We start from the raw sequence: 15,781 nt of genomic DNA on the forward strand, positions 1-15,781 counted from the left end.
TGTGAAACTCGTTTTTTAATGTGTGTTTGAACCCACTTGTGGCGAGACCAAATGTTTAATGTCAGAGGGCTTACGAGTTAATATGCCGCTGAATTGAATCCTCTTTTAAATATCACAAGCTGTTGTGATTGCACAGTCTCAATGGTGTTTTTTTACACAGTGTCCTTTATTATAGGCCTACTGTGTTTTGTTACTCTGTACATTTTTCTTACATATTTTAGTGTTTTAGTGTATTCTACAGTAGGCCTAATTAAGAATTCATTCTTGGGAGAAGGTTTTTGGCCTCATTTGTCTATCTCTAGAAGTCTCATTTCAAACACCTACTGGCCTCACACATTTGTAAATGCACCCATCTAAACATTACACTACACACACACACACACACACACACACACACACACACAGTCTAGGCCCTGAGGGCAGTGCTATCTTTCTAGTGGGGCTAAATGGAAGCGATGCTGCTGGGGCCGATAAGAGACAGCAGCAGCAGCAGCCACAGCACAGATCCTCCCGCCACCACAGAAACGCCTGGAATTTAATTAGCCCGACTAATGTCATTTCAAACTCAATGCATTTCTAATCCCTAACAATTACCAGAAACATCCGTTTGGTAAATAAAGAGCCAAATTATCGGGACAACTCAGTGGGAGATGGAGAGTATGTCAGGGGAACGGAGTTAAGGAGTTTGATTTGTTATTTTGGGGCAAGGGGGTTCTAATAAGCAACTCCACACTGGCTGCGTTAAGTTATATGAAGATCTCAGATTGCTTTCATGCACAGATGAAAGTGTTGAAACTCCAGATAATGCACTATACTACTGATGTTTTTTATTACCTCCGCCAAGGAGGTTATGTTTTCGGTCACGTTGGTTTGTTTGTCTGTCTGTTTGTCTGTCAGCAGGATAACTCAAAAAGTTAAGGATGAATTTGGATGAAATTGTGTGGAGATGTTGGAAATGACACCTACAGGAACTGGCTTGAAAATCTGACGCTTGCAGATTGTAGGGGTCAGGGGGTCATGTGTTGAGTTGTCACCTAGAAGTTCCAAACCACACAAAAAAGAAAAATAATTGTGTCTCACACACATTTACTGTACACATTTACAGTACATTTACACTGTGCACATTTACCCGTGTACATAGTACAGTGTACACCTGGAAACAATGCACACACATGTACAGTACAATGCACAGCTTTAATGTCGCTTGGCTGTAAATTTGCCTCGTTTAATTTAGTGAGAAGTTTCACATTTTCCACCTGGTCCTCTAATTATGTTGCTTTAAGTTTTTAAACATGTTTTCAGCATCTGCTTACAATCGCTGTGTCTTTTCCATTCAAGACCATCTTCTCCCTTTGTCATGAGAGTGTGCCCTATCTGTCGTGCCCTCTGCATTGCGTTCTGCAAAGAACCATCTAGGCTGTTGACTTCCAACCTGGGTTCAATGTAAAGAATCGACTGGAGATGAGGGGTGGAGGGATGAGGAGGACTAGGACTGGGTACCGAAATTCAATTCTTTGATGGAACCGAATTAAAAGCTAAGGTTCTACTTGGCATCGAAACGTGCCTTGTCTGTTGGTTCCACGTTTCGGTTCCTGAAGTCTGACTGTCAGAGCCATCAAATGTGTGTTTAAGCACGCGGCCATTTCAGCCAATCACAAGTGTCACAAACTGACCACGCTCCTCCTCTTCCCATTTCGCACCTCATTTAAACGATTGATAAGACAGCTGATTTTCCACCAGCTGATTGTACTATTGAGAGACAAAAACATGCCGTCGAAAGCGTAGCTATATTTCAGGAAAGTAGATAAGGAAGGAGCGCGCTGCAATATCTGCGATAAACTAATATCATGCAAGAATGGCAATACATCCAACCTGTTCAAACACCTGCTCTTGCATTCGATTAACTTGCGTGCAGAGAGTTGCAGCATCTTTACAACGGCAACACCGTCAACCTCAACTATGCCTGCTGCAATACCGTCAACCTCAACCATGACCTCGACTCTTCAGGAAGATGTCTCTGACTCCTTGGAAACAACTGAAATTACCTTACTGTCCGACATTTCATCTGGTAGTATTAAGTTGCTCCGTGAGTTCCATTCAACTTTGTTAGTTAGGCTACGACAAGACGAGCTAGCTGCTAGCGTTATGCTGGTTTCGTTTTAGCTGTTGACAACAACCACTAGTACGCTTGCAAATAACCTGCCACTTTGGTGACTGTTTGAAGACTTGAAAAGTTCCCAAATGTCTCCGTTTTTAAAACTTTGAAAGTGTATCACTGATAAAATATGGGGGAATGAGACCAGGCAGGGCGAGCTAGCTGCTGTCATTAACTAAGACTGAGTAGATATTACCGTAATACACACAACCATTTAACAAGCCTGAACATGATCAACATGGGCTGTGTTTGAAAACGATGTATTGTGAATATTGTAAGTGAAAACACGATTTGTTAATTGACAACTTGTTTTGGAGACTGTCGTGACAAAACGTTTCAGGCAGCCAACGGTGGTAGCACTCATTTAACGCACAATGGTTCTAATGATTCCCCTCGCGCTCATAACATTCTACTCGGCAGCGGCACTCAATGGAAATGTGTGTATCAGTGCTGTTGCGGGCGTGTTTTTAAAATGTTTAGTTCTACCCAACCTAATCACATCATTTCCACAGTCTCTGCACAGATTCCCTGCCCTGCTGCCTAGAGGTGTGTCGTTCATGAACGAGCCGGTTCTTTTGAACGGCTCCCTGAAGTGAACGATGGGAACCGGTTCACAGCTGTGGGAGCCACTCAACCGTTATTTCGTTCATTTTTCATTAATTTTAAGCACGTGACCTCGACCAGAGTAATTACATTTGGGAAAAAACACAATTGTTTACCTCAAAGAGAGCCAAAAACGGCCTTTAGACGCAGGATAATAATCAGTTGTTGTTTGGACAAAATTACCTTGAAGTGGAGTCAAAATATTGCATTCTTAACACTGAATAAATAATTTTAAAAGAGAGCCAAAAGAGCCAGTTTTTTGAACGGCTCTTAGAAAGGAACGAGCCACTAAGAGCCGGATCCCGAAAAAGAGCCATAAATCCCATCTCTACTGCTGCCCCAACGCCATTCACCCTTGCTGCCAAGGGGAAAATGGCTAAAGAAAAGCAGACTGAATGCCACAAGACAGTTACCAAATTTGTGGTGAAGAATTTGCTGCCTTTTTCTATGGTGGAGTCTCCGTGGTTTAGGTAAGTTAGTTGATCAGGAATGGTATATTGTATTAATTACATGTAGGCTATTTGTTGTTTGTTTTTGTTGTTTTTTTTTTTTTAACTTGTTCTTGATTCAATATATATATATATACATACTTATAGATGCCATGATGTGTTTCTTTTGATGAGTTTGAGTGCTTCTTTATTCATGTATTTTTGAGATTTGAGTTAACTCATTGACAAAGTTAAGCACCTACAAGGTCTTGAGCGCACTTCCTGATCCTTTTACTTTTGATGTTTGTCAATTAGGGAGATGACCAGAACTCTCAACCCTAAGTATCAGCCCCCCAGCAGGGACATGCTGTCCAACACCTTCATTCCAGCCTGGTATGCAGTTGAGAAGGGGAGGGTGGTGGAAGAACTAAAAAACATCAGGGATGTGGCCGTTACTGCGGATGAGTGGACCAGTGTGGCACAGGACCACTATCTGACTGAGTCTGTACATTTTGTACAAGAAGGGGAGATGAAGGACCGAGTCCTGCATACAAGGGCAGTCTATGTATCTCAGACTGGGCAGGTGGTAGCTGAAGAGATCGGGGGCATCCTGCAAGAATTTGGTGTGAGGGAGAAGGTGGTTGCCATCACGGTTGACAATGCTGCAAACATGAACGTCGCCATAAGAAGGATGTCCATCACAAAGGTAGCCTGCTTTGCCCACACGCTCAACATAGCAGCCCAAAAACTGTATGGTGTACCTGCTATTGCAAGGTGGGCAGGAAGAATCCGGGCCATGGTGCTGTGGCTGAAGAGAAGCGGCTTAGCTAAGCCTGTTCTCAAAGAGAAACAGCGTCTTCTTGGTAAGATGACAGCTAACTAAATTTGATTTTAAAAAAAGTAACGACATTTAGTTTATACATGTCTGATTCAGATCATCTGAATTCTATAAAAATAACCATGTTTTGTTCGCTGTCTCTCCACAGGTCTTCCAGAGCATGGTGTGATACTGGATGTAAAGAACCGATGGAACAGCCTCTTCCTCATGGTGGAGAGATTCGTGGAGCAGTTTCCTGCGCTCCAAGCAGCCTCCGTGGATCCTCGCTTGAAAAGATCAATGGAGAGGGACAGGTATATACAGTATTAGTGGACAGGGCGGGCACTTTACTAACATTGTATGTCCAACTTGACTTCACATTGAAACAATGATGTCTGTTTGTATATTTGTGCAGGCTGGAGAGGCTGAGTGCTGATGACTTGGCTAAGGCAGAACAGTTTGTCAGAGTTATGAGGGTCCTTTATACCTCCACCATTTGCATCTCTGCTGAAAAGAGCCCAACTCTTGGTCAGATTCTTCCCATCCTTGGTAAACTACAGCACCACTTCAGAGTCACAGCTCAAGACTCTGCATTTACACAGGCCATCAAGGAGAAGATCTGGGGTGACCTTTCTCAGCGATACCAGGTAGGCAGTTCAATCATGCAGGATTCCGGTTTATTTAGAAAACTGTATATACATACCAAACTGTTTGACAATGACAATGACTAACTGTATGTCATACTGTTCTGTTTATGTTTTTAAGGATGAGCGTACCAGGCAGTTCTTGGAGGAGGGCACGGCCTTGGACCCAAGATTTAAGAATAAGGTGGCAGGTCACGATGTGTGGGCCAGACTGGTGAATGAGTTGCTGACACGACAGGTGTGTGCTATTAGTAACATTTATTCCTTTCATTTTTAAGTTTTACATAGACTAGATCTCTCTCTCTCTCTCTCTCTCTCTCTCTCTCTCTCTCTCTCTCTCTCTCTCGCTTGCTCCTCACCCCCCCCCTCTCCCTCTGCTTTGAATGTAGAATGAAGGTGTAGCAGCCCAGCAGATGGAGCTGACGGCTGATGATGACCGTGGTGAAGACTCATCCTCTGATGACGACACTATGGTGGTCAGGGTTCCAAAAAAGGTGAAAATTAAAAGCAATTGCTATGGCACTATCAGCCAAGAAAGGGCTTGCCTTTCCCCAGACAAGGCTGATATGCTCATTTTCCTAAAAAAACTGTTAAAATTATGTAAATATGTGCAAGTCCACATAGTGTGGATATGGTGATGGTGTGGTGATGGTATATGGTGGGTGGTGGTGCATTTATACATATTTGATAAATAGTATTTATATATAATGACTTAACACCCAACTTTGCACTTGAAAGAGTTTGACATCTAATCCAACTTTGCACTTGAAAGAGTTTGACACCCAACTTTGCACTTGAAATAAATATTGCACCTGAACAAATATCCTGCAATATCTTGAGTCATTCGCCCAAAACTTGTTTTCCTGTGAACCCTTACATTTCAATGTGTTTCAGCGCACCAGAACGTGATGGACAAATGTTCCTTAAATGAAGGTTATGTCATGCTATGGCATTAATGGTGTTTTTTTTTTTAATGCTTTATTAAACGTACAGTGTATGAATTTAAAATGCCAGATGAACAATTCCAGTTTGATGCTGAACCTAGACTGTTTCACAGAACGTTACCTACTGTCAAAACAAACTGCATGAATTCATGACTTATGGCTGACTGGTTAGCAGCAATGGCTTGGCTACGTCAAAATGTGGATTAAAGTGACAGAATTACCTGTACGAGGTTTTCCGGAGTCAAGAAAAGTTTTTTTTTAAAGGTAAGGCAAGTTTTTAAAGGGACACTGTGCAGGAAATGGTCAAAAAAGGTACTGCAACTATGCTGCTCATTGAAACTGGGCTGCCTATTGCCAAATTTGATCTTTACATGAAAGTTTACTAAGTACTAAACTAATATTTTTTAGTATGGTCCAAGTACAGTCATTTTTGCAGCTAAAAATGGCTATTTTTGGAAATTCAAAATGGCGGACCATGGAGAAGATCCCCCTTTTCATGTATGAAAAATGAAATTTTTCCAGTCAAAATGAATAATTAAAATTTGATGGTGGTGGTAAGTATTCATGAAAAAGGTAACATTAGCATGAATTCTGGAAATAAACCACTAAAAATCTCACACAGTGTCCCTTTAAAACGGTAGTCAGGGACGTTGTGCGAGATCAATGTGGTAGTGGGATCGTAGGCCTATGCAATTTTTCTCAGTCATTTCAAATTGGTGTTAAAGTTTGGTTTTCACTTCCAAGTTGAAGTTTAGGGTCTATAGAACAATTTGGGTTCGAGTGTCAAACACACAGATAACAAAATGGCCTGCGGGGGGCGCTCTAAAATATATAAACTGCTATAACTTTTGATTAGTTTAACCAAATTTAACATATGAGGTATGCATGGACTCAGCATTAAGAGGAGGAGCAGGTGAGCCAAGTATTTGGTAACCAGATCAAAGACACACTATGTAATAAACACACTTTTAGCCCATGGACAGCAAAATTCAGGTTTTTTAAGATAAAGGGTGGAAATGCCCTCCAGGTTGCAATGAAACATCATTTAATGTTACAAGTTATTGTAAATAAAGCCTGGGATATCATTCAACTTGATTTGTTCAGAATATCCCTGAAGCACAAAGACACATGGGATACCTATACGCAAATATGGCTGCACAAAGCCTATGTGATATTTAGGACCCAACTTGCAACTTTGAGTTTATAAATTTAGGATCATGAGTATCAACTTTTTTTTTTCAATCAAGTCATAGGGCCTATTCTATTCACACATAAAATCACAAAAAATGTTATATCTGGAAGAAAATAAATCAATAATAATAATAATAATAATAATAATATGACTGCATTTCCGGAGAGACAATGCTATTAGTATGCTTGCGGCTTATGCACACACACACACACACACACACAGAGCTGTTGTATACACACACAGAGCCCAAAAACACCCCCAGTATTTTAAACCCCCCTTCTCCCACACACCTTGCTGAGGGAGTCATGGTGGTGGGGTAACCCCCCAGTTCCCCAGCAGGAGAGAGGAAAACATTTATTCCAGTTAATCCGTGCTGATGTAGCCTTTGAAAAAGTGTCCAGACAAGACAGCAGCCCCACAATATCATTATTCCTCACTACTCACTACTCACTATCATTATCATTCCTCATTCCTACTACTAATGTCATCAGCATAGGCGGTCAATTTGCAAAGAGATCTGAGGTCTGAGTATGTGAGTGTCTGTCTGTCTGTCTGTCTGTGCGAGAGAGAGAGAGAGGTGTGTGTGTGTGTGTGTGTGTGTGTCTGTGTGTGTGTGTGTGCGAGAGAGAGAGAGAGAGAGAGAGAGAGGTGTGTGTGTGTGTGTGTGTGTGTGTGTGCAGATGCTTCAGGTGCCTTTCAGCAATGGGTGGGTAGGGAGAAGTAAGGGTGGGATTCGAACCTGCAACCCTCTGACGGACCAACACCCTACCCAGTAGGCCACTGCCACTTACTGTATAGAGTGGCCACAGCAGCATATTAGGCCACGGTTGCCCAGGTCTCAGCAGAGGTCTAAAGTTCTACAAGGCTGCATGTGTGTGTGTATGTGTGTGTGTGTGTGTGTGTGTGTGTGTGTGTGTGTGTGTGTGTGTGTGTATGAATGAAGATTCTAAAGGTGACAGTTTGGCAGTCAATAGCTGAGTACCGGTAATATGTGCAGCCTTGTTTTTACGCTGTCATATCTCCAAAAGTTTTGCAACATGTCAGATGATATTGACACACAAATGGCACAACCCTGCTCTTCATGTCAAAGCTGAGATCACATTTATAGGCCAAGTGGTTCAGTCAAAAAATTGACATATTCAGGCCTATGCGCTGAGCTGATCACACATGTTTTTTCTAAGTGAATGGGGTCGCATCATAGGGATTTTAAACCTGCTCTCTCTGAAAAAACTTTAAGAGTTTGCTTATGATCTTCACACAGTTTGTATTCAGAGCCAAGACCTCTCTGACAATGCCTTTACCTAGTTGATACCTAGTCAAAAACCCCAGGACAAGGTCACCTCTCACTTTTAACTGCCACAGTTTGTGACATCATCATCTTGACCATTCTACCATTTCATCTTCAATGAGGGGGGGAAACAGAGAGAAAACTGAGGAAAAACAAGTCTGGTGAAGGAATGAAAGGGGGTAGGCCAGCGAAAAATACACCACCCTGAGCCCTTTTCGAGCCGCTCGTTTTGGCACTCGAACCGTGTCTCTGTCTCGAACGCTGCAACGATTCAGAGCCGCCGTACTAATGAATGGCGATTCCCATAGGCCGAGGTGAATGGAAAAAAGTAGAATAATAAAAAAAACTATTGATGAAACAATTTCCCGTAAGCATACTAAATAAACTGTTGGAGAACAATTAGTATGCTTGCTGGGGGCAAGCAGAGGCATTTGGCAAGCATAGGCCTACTAAATAATACTATAGGACTATTTCATACATGGTAGACACAATCATCTGCTGTTATGAAGACATCTCTGTCATCTGGGAACTGTGCATTTGTTACCAGCACAGTTGACAGGAATGAAAACCGTTCTTATTATCTGCATTTGCCAGAAATGCCTGCCAATCTGGTAACAAATGAACAGTTCCCAGATTTGAACTACACTACCAACGATGCAGTTGACAAGATGTATTCCAACTAGAGGTGAAGTGCAGCAGTACTATTACTTGTACAAATAGACCTGCCAGATCTCGGTGCAAGTGCATGAAGGCAGAGTTAAAGTTCACACATCTGTGCAAGTGCACATGCAATTTCCAAGACTGACCACTGACTGTTTTTGTATCTGTTCTCTGTCATAGTTATTGTAGAGTGGAGTATTGGAAATTTTTTTAGCCCTATGGTCTTTTATTTGTTTTTTGAATGCAGGAAAAAATGATGTTCCCCATAGTATTCATCATCATCTTCATTATTATTATTATTATTATTATTATTATTATTATTATTATTACTGATTTACTTTCTTCCAGATATGAAGTTTTTAAGTTGTGAATAAAATGATGGCTTGATTGAAAAAAAGCTGGTTCTCATGATCCTAAATTCATAAACTCAAAGTTGCAAGTTGGGTGCTAAATATCACATAGGCTTTATGCAGCCATATTTGTGTATAGGTATCCTAAGTATCTGTGTGCTTCAGGGATATTCTGAACAAATCAAGTTAAGTAATAACAAAGGCTTTATTTACAATAACTTGTAACAATAAATTATGTTTCATTGCAACTTTGAGGGCATTTCCACCCTTTATCTTAAAAAAGCCCGGATTTAGCTGTCCATTGGCTAAAAGTCTGTTTATTACATAGTGTGTTTTTAATCTGGCAACCAAATACTTAGCTCACCAGTTTCTCCTCTTCATGCTGAATCCATACATACCTCATATGTTAAATTTGGTTTAACTAATCAAAAGTTATAGCAGTTTATATATTTTAGAGCGCCCCCCGCAGGCCATTTTGTTATCTGTGTGTTTGACACTCGAACTCAAATTGTTCTATAGACCCTAAACTTCAACTTGGAAGTGAAAACCAAACTTTAACACCAATTTGAAATGACTGAGCCTAATACGACTCCACTATGGGGCTTGATTGACTGGGGATGACCGATACAGCTGTAGGGTGGCCATCGGTCTGTTTTTACGACCTGTTTGCGACGTCCGTGTGTCCCTCTCTTTGACTTTCCTCTCCTACTTGCCTTGTGCTTACTGGCCTCGAGATGCGAGGCAACGTCATTGACACAAACTAGACTGACAGTCGCTTGTGTTTCCGATATCTGCGGCCGCCATGTTACTCCAGTTAGGCCTACTCCAGACTTTCAACAAAAAATTGACTACTGCTTTAACCTAATGTCGGGGAAATCTGCACGCGATTTGTGTTATTCGCGGTCCATATACGTGAAATAACTTGCTTTGACTGAGTGTATGAAAGTGAAATAAGGTTGCTATATTATTGTCTCCTACTGTTTGTTTCCCCCATTTTTTTCCCTGCACTGGCAACGCATGGTGCAAGTAAGTTTGTCCGCTGAATGCATTTACAACGAGGGCTCTCACAACTTTGCAAACAGGGCAAAAACAGAGTATTTCTGCATGTGCGCTTTATCTGTATTCTGAGCTCGTGTTGTTGCTATGGTTATCCAAGCGTCCGTCTGCATGAAAAAAAAGTTGACAGAAGCGGTCGCCTCTCGTTTTAAAACACCGCTGATAAAAACACTCCTGACCAACTTTGAGTAAAGTAAATCAAATAACTTGTTGGCTATTATAGGCCCACACATGACTACCCAAAATACATGAAAACATAGGCCTATTTATGAAATAGCCTAATAGATAACGGACGGATTTCTGTCGTAACCTGCTGTCTCCGATACAACATTAAGTTAGTGGTAGCCTGATGACTCCTTTATTGGAGTGAGATAATGACATGCGAAATCCTTCCCAAGTTTTACAAGTAAAACTGTTGTTGGCAGCTGCGTTTGTCTGAGGTAAGATGGCAGCGCTGCTCCCTGATTTCTGCCTACAGTTTAGAATGCCGACTTCACTGCGGTGAGGCGGCAACTCGAAGCAATGGGTACGGCGCGAGGACGCAAGGTTAGAAAGTTAAGGGGCGGGGTTGTCCGGCCGAAGTCCGGACAGCTGGTCACCCTAATTCTCATACACTTCGGCTACGGTTGTGCAAGGTGTTTCAAATCAAGTCAATTTGTAAGTGCGGTGTGCACTCCGAGAAACCATCCCCAGTCAATCGAGCCCCACATTGATCTCGCACAACGTCTGCATGGTTGAACAGGACTTTTGATTTATGTAAATGCATCCATAGCCTACTTGTATGTAGTCCTATACCTAATGCTTTGAGTCAAGTTGCTGGCTTGAGCTCACATGTCAATAACTGGTTGTGACTCATGTAGACTACAGGTTGTTTTTACCACTAGAAAGTGGCAATCTTGGGTCTCTGTTTTGGTAAGGTGTCGACAGACTGGGTAGCGTAGGCTACATAAAAAAATCATGTCAGGCACGCTTGACATAGGATTGGTACCAGAAGTGAAGTTGCACCGTACAGCAGAACAATTTTAATCAGACACGAGTACATTTATCAGTATCAAAACCGTTTATTATACTTGCCAAGCCATGCCGAGAGGACAACTTGCAGCATGCAATTAATCATGAATGCTGTATAGAATTAAATGCCTTTAACCCGCCATTGCTTAAGTCACGATGAGCGCCGCCTTGTGGTAGGCAGGGGAACTCATGATTTACAGACCCGTTACGCCATCTACTGGCCACTTTGGGTAACTGCAGGTTTAATTCAGGGTTTCTAGGAACCGAAAATGGAACCGTTCTGGTACCGGAACCGAAATGAAGGAATCGGAAATGGAACCGGAACCGAAAATTGTCAATCAATACCCAGGCCTAAGGAGGGCTGATTAATGCAAACTACAAAAAGTTCTTATGTGGAGTAAAACAAAAGCAGAAATGCTTACCGGCTGCTCCTTGCCTTGCACAAATCAAATGACTTTGTGTGCGTATCACTCCACTGTCTCTAAGAAACTGAAACGCAAACCATCTCTGCGGTACAACCAAATCAGCAGAATCATGGACAGCTGACGTCGAGTAGTGGGCTCGCGCTTGTAATTAGCATGCGCTTATCGCGCCTCAGACACCACACATTTTTTTCTAACTCACATTTTCCCCAGTTAGTTCTATGCTGAAACCAAATGCCTGCGACCTAGTGTTAAGCTTCCATCAAAACTCAATCTACGCCAGCTACTCCTGTCCCGTGTCCTAAATAGGCTCCTTCTCTACACACCAGAGAAGACTTTTGTGTCGAGAAGTAGGCTGAAGGGTTTTGACCAGTGTTAAGCAAGGAGCAACTGTAGCTTTGGAAGAAAGCAGCACACGCTTCCAATGGCGCAAATATTGGCAAATGTTGACTCTCTTTTACACGAAAATCAAATTTGTCAGACATCCATTGAAATAGCTAAATTCTCTGAAGCCGGCAAAATACTATGAAAGGGCTTCTGAATATAACAGAACATGTCATCACATATACCGACATGCACACTACACATATTAAAAACAACATAAAACAAACATGAAGGGGTTGCCTGCACGGAGCATGTAGTGTGGATAGAGTGACCCAAACTCAATGGCAACAGAACAGCGACTCCTCCACTGCGGATGATTAGGATGACTGCTCAACATGGCCGTTATGTGATTAGCTAAATCAAACATGTCAATGGCTACGGTTACATGATGTTTTTAAATCCGAATTATTAAATCAGAATTAAATACATCGGATTTAAAGTTATTTTGCAACGTGTATACATGGCACTTTCACTTAATTCTGGGGGGGAAAGAAAGCATTTCGATTGGAGAGAGGACGCACATGCTGAGCGAGCCAAATAAGGCGTGGGGGCATGGTCGCCAAACCTCCAGGACCTCCGTGTACTACGGGGACAGATGGACATCTTCTACCCCAAAACATTTCCCTCAGGCTGGGTCAAATCTTAGGACATGGCCCTATGGTCTGGGTCTTTCAAAATGCTAACGTTAGCTTACTCGCCTAGTTTAGAAAAACGAGTGGTCAAAGGGTATTGTGGAGTAACGTTGCTGTGCTACATCAGTCCGTTGTGCATTTTAACATAAAAATTTGGAAGTCACAACATTTATGGTCACTTAGGGTCTTTTCAGTAAATTAAGCAAAAACGTTCATGTAAGAAATCGACCAGGAGTCCGCCATTTTTCTTTCTTGAAAGAGAGCTTGCATCATCGCGTGCCCAACGAGCATGCATGGAACACCGGAATTGTTGTTGAAGTCATCGAGGTAGTATAAGACCTGGAGAGTGAATAAGTCCCGCCCCCAGTCATTTCAATGGGAAATGCTAGGCTAGTGAATTCAGCCAAAATTGAGTGATTTTTTTATGTTCCAAAATGGAGTTTCATGGAGCTCATTTCCAGGACCAGTTTACTCAGCCAATTACGTGCCACGTTACTGACTGAGGTAAGGTTGACCAGAAAGCTATATGGAAGACGGGCATTACATGCATGGAGGTATTACGGTACATACACACCAAGATATTTGCGTTAGCTTAACAAAATGATGATGACGATAATGATGATTGGTGGGTGCGTCATTGCTCTCAGCACATGCTGATTAGGGTTGGGCCCCCATACCTTTATAGGTCTGTAGTTGGGCACCTTATAGAGATGATATAAAACCCGGAGGATCCGGTTGGAGAGCCGGGTCAAGACCTCATCCGAACAGACCGGATGGCTGTCGTGCATTGATCCGCCAAAGGCGGGTCAGACGGCATTTCATTAATATGTCAACAAAATGACAGTTACAGCGCGAGAAATTGTGAAACCGGAATATATCCTCTTTAGTTGACTACAACAGCCATTCTCTAATCTCCCTAGTATGCTGTTCAGTCACGAACACTCACTGAGTAAAACTGAACCAACTCCCGCCTCGTCATGCATCGAGTCTGTTAGATCCGTCCAGCCTGGTGTGGCCAATTGAGTCGCGGATCCCCGTGTGTGTGCTTCTGACTCTGTTGAGGTCTACATTCCTAAATGTTAACAGTGCTCTGCCAACGCTTTAACATCTCAGTCTGTAGGCTACTCTTAGTGTAACAGGGTAGACCTGTCTACGGTCAAAGTGAGCGTTGTCCCTTGCCAGCTCCCATACTAGTCTGACGTCACAGACTCAGCTAGCTACTGAGTGGCTCCGCAGTAAGTGGCGGCTAGCCCATTGTTTTATAAAAACGAGCTGAAAGCGGGCGCTTAGCTGGAGCTCTCCCGTGTTTGGGATTTTTGTGCTGGCGAACGCTGCGCTCTGGCTGAGCGCGCCAGAGATCCTGGGATGGCCAGCCCCAGGTGCGAATCCATGTCTGTCAATGTGGAGGTATGTGTTCGTGTAACTACTTGTGATAGCCTATGTGTTTGCTAAACCTTCAGAACACTGTGTTCACTACCGTGTTAATCTTTAGGTGAGCCTGAGATTCTCCCTTGGTGCGCGACCTGTCTGTACCAACTCACACTCTGTCCACCTGTGCTGAGGTACGTATGTGTACCGGTGTGTCATGTTAACACTGTTATATGTATATATATTTAATGATGGACTTTCGCTCACTAATGTTTGTTTGCCTCACCCCTCAGAGTGTGCCGTCGAGGGTCGGCAACCTTGCTTACTGCTGTTTTGTCCCTGCTCAATTAGTTTTGCTTTTCTGTTCTGTTTGTTTAATTTCCGTCCGGCCGCCTCCTCCCCCCCCCTCTCCTGGTCTGACTAGTATTGCTGCTGTTCGTAGGCCTACCGAGGCAATAGATTTACCCTGTTAAAGCTATATTCTCCCACCGCTTTCAGTGCAGGCCCCGTGTCTCCTTACGCACTTATTGTAGCTTTAGGGGTGACGTGCACAGTTTGAGATCACCTTTGCGGTGTAAAGACTTACTGATTGAATCACTTGCTTGCAGTGGAGAGACTTGCTGCTTAAATCACTTGCTTGCCGTGAAAAGACTTACTGATTGAATCACTTGCTTGCAGTGGAGAGACTTACTGATTGAATCACTTGCTTGCCGTGGTAGCCTATGCCTATGCGCATATGTGTAAATAGGAATATTGTAGACACGGTTCACCTGCACTGATTGTCTGGTGATGTTGAACTAGTAAACCTGAATCTCAGACCTTCCCCTCTGCACAATCCTGTCCCCTTTTTGTTTCAGGCGGTGCAGGAGTTTTAGTGTATGTTTATTTTCTTAAATATGTGTTAATAAAGAAAAGACTTTTTATTTTGAAACAAGAAGTACACGTCTCTTTCTACGTCTATCCGAACCTGTTGTGCCTTGGGTTATCACTGTCTTCAATCAATACTCTGGGTGGCGAAATTCCCCCAGTGGCGTAGTCGTGCAATTACACATAAAAAGGGGTAATTATTATTTTAAGGATAATTACCAGTAAAAGTCCACTTTGCTACATTTGGCGTAGTCGGCAGGATAGCGTACAGAGACGTGATTTTTGTTTGTTAGGTTTTTGTTTTTTCGTTTTTATTTGAGTAAAGGGCAGTGCAGGGGCAAAACAGCAGTGGGCTCGGCGGGGGACTCGAATCTCCACAACGACCCACCGAGTCTTGGGTTGCCTGAGAGGGGGTGAGGTGGTGTCCGTCCCCGCACAAGATGGAGGAAGACTATGAGGGACTGTTGGAGCTGAAGGACATGGCAAGGCGGCAGGGGGAACAGATCCGTCTCCTGTCGCAGTGGGTGGAGCTGCTGCAGCGGCCTCAAGCAGGGTCGCCTGGGAGCCCCAAGGTGTGTTGGCGGTGCCGTCAGCCCGGCCACTTGGCCCGGAACTGTGATGGGCAACGGGTCCCTGCTCCGCCGCAGCCCTCGCCGGTAGCCCAATCGGGGCGTAATGGGAGGGCCTCCCCTCGTCGGCCAACAGGAGGTCTGCCGTCCCCTGGACTGAGTAGTGGCCGTGCCAGCGAAGCGCTGCTGGGCTCAAGGGACATGTCCATGCCTCTCCAACCTCCAACCTGGGTCCTCTTGCACTGTGTGTGTGTATGCTTGTGTGTGTGTATGATGATGCTGTTCAATTCTCTTGCTGCATTGTAGGGTGTTTGTGTGCGATGGGGTGACTGTGTGCCTGTCTGCCTGTAGGTGCGCGACTGCCCGTGTGCATGATTGTGGGGGAGCATAC

The 15,781-nt window shown here is 43.4% G+C and overlaps 1 protein-coding gene across 1 annotated transcript; it reads left to right on the forward strand.

Annotated features, from left to right (window-relative positions):
- Positions 1-3,877: 3,877 nt before the first annotated feature.
- Positions 3,878-5,556, forward strand: LOC134440636 (zinc finger BED domain-containing protein 4-like). Its single transcript, XM_063190760.1, has 6 exons — positions 3,878-4,049; positions 4,173-4,317; positions 4,419-4,650; positions 4,769-4,885; positions 5,037-5,141; positions 5,542-5,556. Exons 1-6 carry the CDS (start codon positions 3,878-3,880, stop codon positions 5,554-5,556), a joined length of 786 nt encoding a protein of 261 aa, XP_063046830.1.
- The last annotated feature ends 10,225 nt before the right edge of the window (positions 5,557-15,781 follow it).

The sequence above is a fragment of the Engraulis encrasicolus genome, chromosome 23 (genome assembly GCF_034702125.1).
Source record: "Engraulis encrasicolus isolate BLACKSEA-1 chromosome 23, IST_EnEncr_1.0, whole genome shotgun sequence".
NCBI lineage: Eukaryota > Metazoa > Chordata > Actinopteri > Clupeiformes > Engraulidae > Engraulis > Engraulis encrasicolus.

Coding starts and splice junctions, on each gene's coding strand:
- LOC134440636 (XM_063190760.1), top strand. CDS start 3,878: ATGTCCATCACAAAGGTAGCCTGCTTTGCCCACACGCTCAACATAGCA. Junction 4,050..4,172: donor AGAGAAACAGCGTCTTCTTG/GTAAGATGACAG, acceptor GTCTCTCCACAG/GTCTTCCAGAGCATGGTGTG. Junction 4,651..4,768: donor ACCTTTCTCAGCGATACCAG/GTAGGCAGTTCA, acceptor TATGTTTTTAAG/GATGAGCGTACCAGGCAGTT.